Genomic DNA, 9,981 nt, shown 5'->3' on the forward strand with positions numbered 1-9,981 from the left:
CCCCAGTACCCGGTAGCTTTCGCCTGGTTCCAAAACCGCCTTTATAACATCACAGCTAAATACATGTGCAATAGTTTTCAGCATGATAGTGAGGGATTGTATTCTAATAGATAACTGTGGGTTAGGGTTATAGACTGTTCGCAATTGAGTTATCGAGTAAAACTGCTGGAATAACGTCGTGTTCCTGCTAGGCATTTATCTTTGTATATCTTACCTTGGTCTCGCTAGCTTATAACATTACTCATGGACATTGTATTCCGCCATACTTTACACCTTTAGGTTTCCGAGATGTGTTTTCTTGTTTAGGCAATTGGCGGGTATGTTCTTGTGAAGCGAGGAAATCCACAAGGTTGAATTTGTTGAAAATTACACAGCTTCCATCCTTGCACCTCTAAGGTTGTGGCTTGGAGGACAATGGTAGATGTATGAGGATTAGTGGGACATGTGCGTTCAGAAAACGTGTGATGTTTAACACATCGGCATATAGAAAAGAGTAAGGGTTTATTTGAATTAGGTGTTAAAGGAAGCGGAACTGTTGGTGAGGTTTCGGATATTGGGAATAAGGAATACCCGGGGTCATGGATAACGCCTAGGAGGAGTAATAGGAAAAATTGGTGCGGGAGCATGATCGAGAATGGAGGGGAAAGCCGGCAAGATTGAGAAAGAAAGGGAAGCTATTTTTTAAGGGAACGGTTTGTGCATATAAAAGAGACTTCCAGTAACGTAAAAACAATATGGACTCCAAGTTACCCCCCCATGATTACCTGAATTATACCAGAATTAAAGCTGCAGCAAAACCATGACAAACCATCTTCTAACAATTCCACAAAGTCCTAAATCATGAGACAGATATCACCCCCCGATTCGAGTAAACACTGACAAAAAAAACCAAATAACAAATGCTAAGAAACGCAGACCTAGTGACAATAAACATACCGGCAAAGACCGGCCCCCACCCAAATAGCTTCCACAAATCCCCGACCCACCAAGCGGCCACCAGGATAGTCGAGTGTTAAGTAGTGGCCAATAGTCACGATGTAGTACTATAATACTCACCGGTTACTATACTCACCATCTAGGACCAGAAAGTCGTGCCCCAAACTGGTGTGTCTGGGATGCAAAACTAGCACGAGGTTAATGATAATGTGAGATGTGGAAAAGACAGTAAACTCGAGCTTACAGCCTGCAAGAATTGTCAACAAAAATCCGGTACTGGGGGTTGTTAGCGGCAATAAAATTGCATTACTCACTTTCTGTGTTGCCCGGATGTTGTGGGGCGCACAATCCATTAGCCGGAGGAAGGGGAGGAGAATCAAAGGATTTACTAACGAGCTAAAACGAGAATACCGGATAAGTATCAGTTACAAGGCGTATATAAGGAGATAGAGGTTTTCATACAAACTATGCGGTGCGGACATTCTGAAGTTAGCCGTCTGAAGAGGTGGGGGGGGGTTCGCAATTCTTACCTCCTATGAAGCATTGCAAGGACAAGTTAGTATACAATCCGTGGCACTAACCCAGAGATCAAATAATGCCGACAACGTACAATCTGTAGAGGCAGGCAAGATCTCAGTGACCGACAGCGCAAGAAATACAAAGACCACTTACATCCTACAGCACCCAGCGAGCCACATTTGAGTCAGTCCCATGCCAGAACCGCCGTTGATCCAGTTCGCTTACTTGCTGCAAGACTCAGCAAGCCAGACGTCAGCAATTGTCTCATATGAGAACCGTAGTCAATCCAGCTCACTTACATTCTGAAACATCCAGGGAAACCAGAAGTTAGCAATCACCTAGTCCGGGAACAGTCCTTGATTCTGTTCACTTACCCACTACAAAACGCAGTGAGCTAGTTGTCAGCAACTTTTGCCCCAGAACAGTGGTTGATCTTGTTTACTTACAAGCTATACCACTCGGCAAGCCAGAGGTCAGCAATTTTCGCTAGGCAGGACTGGGCTGATCTTGTCCGCCTACATTCTACAGCAATCAGGAAGAAATTTTTCAGCAATTGTCTCGCCCAAGCAGTGTGGTTGTCCTCTTCGCTTACATTCTGCAACACTCAGGGAGCCGGAGGTAAGCAATTACCTCGCCCAAATACGGTGGTTGATCCTGTCAACTTACATTCTACAACGCTTGGCGAGCCAGCGTTCAGCAATTGCATCACCCAAGAACTGTGAGTGGTCTTGTTCACTTACCCTCTTCAACACTCGGTGAGCCTATTGTCAGCAGCGACCCGGCCAGGAAGCTAGGGTTAGCTCAATTTGCTTACTTCCTACAACACCCAGGCAGTCCGAGGTCAGTAACTGCGTTGCCCCATCGCCGATCCTGCTCACTTACACACTAAATATCATACTCAGCAAGCCAGAGGTCAACAATTGTCTTTGCCCTAGAATCGCACTTGATCCTGTCCACTTACAACCTGCAAAAGCCGGCGAGGAAGTTATCAGCAATTGCTTAGTAATAGACCCCTGAATGATCAAGTTCACTTACTGCCTACAACACTCAGTGAACCAGAGGTCAGCAATTTGACTAGTCCTATAACCGTAGCTGATGCCGCTGATCCTAATAACTTACAAACTAAACACCCAGCGAGTCAAATCTAAGTAATTGTCTAGTTCCAGAACCGTGGTTAGTCCCGTTCACTTACACTCTTCAAAACTCCAAGAGTCAGTTATCAGCAATTGTGGTCAGAAACCGTGGTTGATCTGGCTCGCTTACTTCCTACAACAGGCAGGAAGCCAGAGGTCAGAAGTTGCGTGGTAAGAGAACAGTAATTAATCCCGTTCACTCACCCTCTTCAGACCCCACGGAATCAGTAGTTAGCATTTGTCTCGACAAGGAGCGGTGATTTATCCAGTTCGCTTACTCCCTACAAAATTGCGAAGCCAGAGGTCAGCAATTTATTCATCGCATAGCTGTGGTTGGCCCTGTTGACCTACATTCTACAACTCAGCGAATAAGTGGTCAGCAATCATCTAGTCCTAGAACGGCGGTTGATCCTGTTCACTTACCCTCTTAAAAACCCCGAGAGTCGGTTATCAGCAACTTTCTGGTCAGAAACCGTGGCTGATCTAGTGTGCTTACTTTCTACAATGGTCAGGGGGGTAGAAGTCAGTAATTGCCTCACCCTGTAGTCATAGCTGATTGTGTCCACTTACAAGCTAAACGCTCAGTAAGCCAGATGTCAGTAATTGATTCTTCCCAGTACCATCGTCACCCCTATTCACTTACATTCTACAACACTCAGAATGGTAGAGATCAGCGATTCTCTTCCCCGGGAACCATGATTGATTCTATCCACTTACTTCCTAATCATATAACAGGCTTAAGTCAGCAACCCATGCGCCAGAAATGGGTTTGATCCACTTACTTACCAGCTGTAACACCCCATAGGTTGGCTATTAGCTATGACTTACGCCCTCTGCGCTATTAATCTGGTCACCTACTTCCTACACCACCCAGAAATTTAGCAAACATTATTCTATGATTAGTTGGTACTACACTGGCCAACCTACACTCTGCGCTCGTGGGTTCAATCCCGAGTTAGTTGGGATGCTTGTCCAGGGTCAACAATTCCTCACTTACTCGCTATAGTTCCAGTACCCCCGGTATCAGCAACACGAAAACTGCGAAGAAGTAATCAAAGACTTTGAATTACCTTCTGTAATGTAGACCGTGTTCTCAGTCAGCTTCAATTACCCCCGATGACAGCAAACCCACATACCATCTATAAAACAAGGTAAACATTATAGTCAGCCACGCAACAGCCAACCATACCAGAAGGCGCCCTCACGTTCGAGATGTTATACCCCTTGCCACGTATATAGGCGATGGCGTTCCGCTCCACTAGCGCCGTGGCGATATCCTGATCTCCCCGGAGAGCCGCCATATTCAATGCAGTACCATATTCTCTAGATCGAGCTTGGACATCCTCCCCCTTCTCCAATAACCGGTCCACCACCATCCGCTGCCCGAGCCATGATGCTATCATCAAATGAGTAAGACTGTTTGGGAAGGGACAATCCTCATCAAGATTTCTCCAATACACCTTGAGCCACGTCCGAAATCTGTTAGATCCACCTCGGCAAATTTGGCAAGTTCGCTCGAATAACTCCATCTGCCGATGTTGTGAATCTCGGAAGTGGTCTGCCCAATGGCTAGCTGCGTAATCAAGAAAGGCATATCTCTGGAGATAATTATCAACTGCCCTCCTTCCAGTGCTGCAGTGAATATCCGCCACTAATGGGTCGTTTTCAAACTCGTCCAGCAAAAGATAGGAGATACAAATGTCCGCCAGTAGAAAGCTAGAATCGATGGGAGATAGGGTATACTGCCAGTTCCCCTGATCAGTTGATGTTTCCTTAATAAGGAATTCTCTCGCCGTTTGGTGAACGAGGTATATCTTTGAATCGATAATCCGCACGAAAAGCCCGCACAGATTTTTCACCGTCTTTTCGAATCCTAACGGGAGATCCCGCAGGTCGTGAACTGTCTTATGATCCCGCCCGATTCTAAACGCGACGTTCATTTCCCTAAGTGTAAGAGGCCGCGCAGCTGCTACCACTACTTTTAGGATTCGTCTGGCTTTATCGGGGTCTGCGACAGTGTCAAGAATCTTGGTATAAAATTGTACTAGGTTTTGTGGAGCAGTGGAGACAATTTTAGCAAACACCTCAGGTGAGTCATCCGTGCAACGCTTCAGAGCCTCGATAACAAGGGAAACCCAAAGGAATGTCCGATCGGCCGAAGATTCGAGGAGATTCCGCAAATATCCCAGTCCCCCAAGTTGCCCCCAATATTGCTCTAGGTTCTTAATGCCCTCACCTATGACAAGATTAACGTCAGCGGTAATGTTTTTGACTTCGTGCTCCCCCCTCAGCCGGGTCACCGTTGTGGGCGAGCCAAGTTCTCTCTCAATTTCGTGGTAGGGGCGACTTGTAACAAGGAATCTCAAAGGTATATCGGAATTTGGTGGTTCAGAAAGACCGGCAATGTGGCGCATAAGCGGAGCTACAGTCACTTCGTCGCACTCGTCCAACGCGTCCACCACACAAATTACCTCGCCGCACCCCCCCTCAGCAACTGCCTCAACCAAAATATCCCACAATGTATCCACCTCCTCCGTAAACCTCCTGCCTTTAGCCCTAAACGGCTTCACAGCATAATCGCAGAGTGCGTTTCTCTGATCAAAAAGCTGGTGTAGTATGGCGCAGAGGGCGGACGTTGCATTCTTCTGTTCCTCGCTATCGTCCTTAAAGAAGAAATAGCAAACAACGGTGTCGGGTCGCATTTCTAGATGGCTCACGAGGAATGAAGCGATGACGGATTTTCCGCAACCTGGGACCGCCGAGAACCAGAGTAGGTTGGATGTTCTATTTTCCAACCATTCCCGATACTTTGGATGCTCCGTAATCCAGGTGCACGTTCCCTCGACAGGCTTCGGAACCCGATTTCGGTGCGACCGGTATCCAGATCCAGGCAGGTATAGTTGTTGCAAAATTTCGGCGTAGTCCTCAGGCGCGGCTCCAGAGCCACCACGAACAACAACCACCACGTTGTTGTTCGTGGTGGTGTTACCGGAGCCGAAGACATTACTAGAACCAGCATTGCCGCTGTAATCACCTTTAACGTATCCGCTCGCCGAGGGACTAGAACGATAGGTATTGTCATTAGTGAATATCAACGCCTATAGACGCAAGCCTACCGTTGCAGTGATTGCCTATCGCCCATCCTATCGGTTGATTGTAGAACTACAAGAAGTTGAGTTTCGTCGACGTAGCAATTGAATGTCTTCTTCCGATACCCGTAGAGATATTTTCCAACCAGGTTAGGAAGACTAGAAGAAGCAAGAGGGCCAGGGAGTGTAGTAGCTACTGAAGTTTGCTTCCTCGGATAGGAGGATGAACTGTGAGGTGTTGGTGCATAAGCCTGTGGGTTAGGGTTTGTACTACTCCGGTTCGTCCTCCACTCGTTTTGGCGGGGGGAAGATAGGGGAAGATTGACGTATATCATACTGTACCGTCCACTAGTCCTCTTCTACGAGTAGGTCATATCAGCAACTCCCAGGCCGCAGGAAACTCTCGATCTGATGAGCGTAATTTTCCATTTGTACAAGTACAGTACCCGGGGAGGTTGAAAAGATGAAAAGAAATCAGAAACTAGCGAAATCCTTGTCATGGTGGTCAGGGTCCACCAACCTTCACCCAGCTCCAACTGTGCTCGAGTACTCGTACTTGTACGGTACAATACGGGTATGATATCATACAAGTACGAACCTGGTGACGGAAGTGTCAGCCATTCTCCTCTGGCGCCAATCCGCTTGATCCGGTTACGCACCAAGCTATAGCACCCCCGCGCATCACCGCACCTTGCTATCGCTTTCGACACCCACCCTCTGTACCACGTTCCCACCCCCCCCTTTTACCTCCCCGCATGTCAGCCAACCCTATTCTCCTACCCACCCGTATTTGAGACGTTAGCTTACGTTCTACACTCCGCGCCCACATAGCGGTTGCGAAAAACCCCTAGCACTGTTCACTTATGGATACTCTCTGTGTCTCCAAATTCTCTGGCGTCGGTAATATTCCAGCGTGAAGGATAGTTTACGAACTTCTACTTGCCTTCTGCAGAGGAAAACAAGTTCTAAAACAGCTCTAGCAAGCGACCCCAAGTGTCCGCGGCGTCTGTATACACCTACCAGACTCCAGTCCCCAGCACCCCGGGAGTGGTGTCTCGAGCTGTAGCGCAAGACCTTTCTTCCTTTGGAAATACTATTGTCCTAGGGGGTGACAGCAGGCCGACGCGGTCCTCCAGCTATCGGTAACTCCCGCATATTTCCTGTAGGGACTCCCCATCACCTACAGGACCTTGCGGCGCACCCCAGACACCTGTACTAGTACAGTACGTTTCGCGATCTACGTGCCTAAATTTGTGCCAGATAGTATTCTCATTTTTCCGGCTTTTTAAATATCTGCTCTAGTACTTCTACTACCATAAATGTCCTTTTTTCATATACTTCTCACCTATTAACTGAATACTCTTATAATAGACTTGGTTTATCATGTGGCCTTTTTGGTTAAGGAAGGTATCCGTGAGCTGGATGCCCTATCGTTCAGGAATTGGTCACTACATTATTGCACTGAAGAGTTCCATTCTTACGCAATGATCAAATCCCATTCATACTAGTTAAGTAATAACAGTAACAGTACAAGCTAGCCATAGCCAACTTCTACAAATCCAGACATCTTGATAGGGTTATCATACCCCTACCGAAGTAAATCCTAAATACAAAGAGTAGTATAGGATAAACGGAAATCCACAGCAGCGTCCAGACAGGAACCATATTGTAGGTGCACCAGACACCGGTACAGTACAACGACCCAGACTGGATGGGTAATCTATTGCACGTTAAGGAAACTTTCGAGGATTGGTTATTTTTTTTAAAAAAAAAGAGAGAGAGAGAGAGGGTATCATATAATATCATACTCACCGGTCACCAGGACTGGCCTTTAGTACAAGGATGTCGTTCCCAAACCGGGCAAGACCAAGGGTCAAATTCCCCTGGGATGCAAAACTGCCGCGGAGTGAGACAAGGAGTCAATGAAACAAGAAACCGAGTGACTCCTAATGATGACTCCTAACCCTCCGCGGTACCATAGCTTCAAAGATGTTCAGAATCGGTAACGGGGGCCGGCCCAGATTTCGGCAGGAGCACCCCCGTTCAGCAGGCTTGGGAATTAGGAAGGTTTGCACTTAGGGTGCTGTATCATCTGTGATGTTTCCCATAGGATTGTTTGTCTCTCGGCTTGTTGATATCCGAAGCCAGTTTTCTATAAAGAGGGCCCACTGTACATATTTTGGAAAATCGGATACGATACCGGAGGAGAGGCCGTTCCAACCGGAAGATTAGCTGGCAGGGAGGGTAACCGACACCTATAAACTTTGGGTTTTGTTCGCCATTAGATTTTTGGCCTATTGTTACAACTTTTATATCTGTATTCCTTACTCCAGAGCCTAGTAGCCCAATACAGAACACTAATGACTTACGTCCCCCCCCCACGGAGTTTACCTTTCTACGTCACAACGAGGCCCTCCGGCCCAAACAGCTACTACATCGATGGCAGAGATATGGAACAGGAAACGTTGAGGTCGGGGGGTAAGCCAGGATAGAATTCGTTTAGCTCTAATTTTGTGATATGCTGTAACTTGTTTCCTAAGATTACTATTCTACAATCATAGAAATATCATTCATTACGTTCAAGCCATATATATCTGGGAAACTCAGGGCCAAGTATGGATTAAGATAAATAGGTTACTTAAGGAACCCCGGACAAATCGAAATCACACTCAGGAACACATCAGGCTGAGACAATAGTTTGGACAGATGGACGGGAGTCTTCATTCCTAGAAAATAGTGCAGACAAAAGAAAATCGGAACATTCACACTCAATAACACCCTTGCGATTATTCCTACCCGCAGACATGCTCAGCTGCAGCCAGTCAAGTCCATGATCGGGCTAGTTGGGCCACCCACCCGTAGGGCCTGTATAGCGATACACCGTCACTCCAGTCCACAGATATCGAGCACAGAGATTAATACTCACCGACCCCATAATAAAGTAATCCATCTCCAACAGCTGCATCGAATACGTTGTCCGAGATGATATCCCATATAGAATCGCCCGCATCCGCGTCATACGTCAGCTGCAAGTACGGGATCGCGCAAGATCCGAAATCGTCCTGGCAACCACCGCCACAGTAGTAACTGTTCGCCCCGCACCACCCCTATCACACCATTCATCAGTATTATGCAACCCCCATGAGGAGGGATAACGAAGTGGGATACGTTAATAGAGCAGCAAGGACCAGCATTCCCTGCGCCACACGTATATGACACACCCCCGACTTGATTATTCGGTCCACATTTATTTGCATGCTCCCCCGATGTCGGCGACTGCGTGCGCTTCACCAAAACAGCCGGCTCCTCCTCACCACGACGCTTGAGCGGGATACCGGTCAAACTGGCTCCGTAGAATTGAATGGCGACGGGATCCGGATCCGGGTCGGCGGTTGGGTTGGGAACCGGGTTTGCGGCAACGAGCAGGGCAAGGAAGAGGGTGAGTGCCAGGTAGAGGGACTTCATATTGTATTTTTTGGAGGGGACGCAATTTTTCTTAGAGGGAAAGCGATAGGTTCAGCAGGCCATGGTGAACGCTATGGTGAGGGAAGGGGTTATCGACGGTGCATGAAGGGGGTTTATATCCTTGATTGCGCGGCGGGACGGCGGCAACCTTCTCAACGACTTCTTTGATAGTGAAGAGCTAGTTCTCCCCAAGCACCACCAGGAATTCCACCGCTAGCAAAGTGGAGACATCTGACCGCTTTCTTTCTCACTAGGCAGTAACAAGCTTGCCCCTGTCGATGCCCTAGAGACGCTTTCGAGGGTCTCGAAGAGTCTGGCTAGTATTTACATCTCCCCCCATCACGCCTCTCCCACCGATGGTTGACCCTCTCGGGCACGAGGTTCATCATGGAGGATTGTTGTACCGCACGGACGAGTAGTTGTAGGTTTCCTAATCGGGTGCTCAATGGTCAACGACTTTAGCTCGCAAACCGGGCCTTTGATGAAAGGCTTCCGTCGCTCGCTAGATGGAACAAGTGAAAGGGCCACTGACTGGCAGAGCTTTGTCTTGACGGTGCGGGTTTCAGTGGGCGAACACCTGAGTAGGTAGCATGGAAGAAACCCTTTGAATATAACTAAGGGAGAAACGGTTGTGGTGGGGGAAGAACCGCTGCTCCACTAAGGCAGCGGAGGTCCCCGAGCCCCACAGCCACCCACCGCGGCCAAGAGATTGGTGGATAAGGCCTCAGTCGGAACCCTTAAATTTAGTCCAGTCAATGAAGGAAATATCCTATTCTAGATTTAGTTATGTTCTTGGCAAGAACTTCCGGGCGCATGATATAAAAATTGGGTTTCGTTTT

The 9,981-nt window shown here is 47.7% G+C and overlaps 1 protein-coding gene; it reads right to left on the minus strand.

Annotated features, from left to right (window-relative positions):
* Nucleotides 1–8,592: 8,592 nt before the first annotated feature.
* GSTUM_00002591001 (uncharacterized protein) lies at nt 8,593–9,722 on the minus strand (the record flags this gene model as incomplete). XM_002836246.2 has 2 exons in its annotated part: nt 8,846–9,722; nt 8,593–8,784 (listed from the first exon to the last, which is right to left on the minus strand). The coding sequence occupies exons 1-2, from the start codon at nt 9,140–9,142 to the stop codon at nt 8,593–8,595; spliced, it is 489 nt and encodes a 162-aa protein (XP_002836292.1). The 5' UTR covers nt 9,143–9,722.
* Between the last annotated feature and the right edge of the window lie 259 nt (nt 9,723–9,981).

This window comes from Tuber melanosporum (genome assembly GCF_000151645.1).
Source record: "Tuber melanosporum whole genome shotgun sequence assembly, scaffold_138, strain Mel28".
Classification (NCBI taxonomy): Eukaryota; Fungi; Ascomycota; class Pezizomycetes; order Pezizales; family Tuberaceae; genus Tuber; species Tuber melanosporum.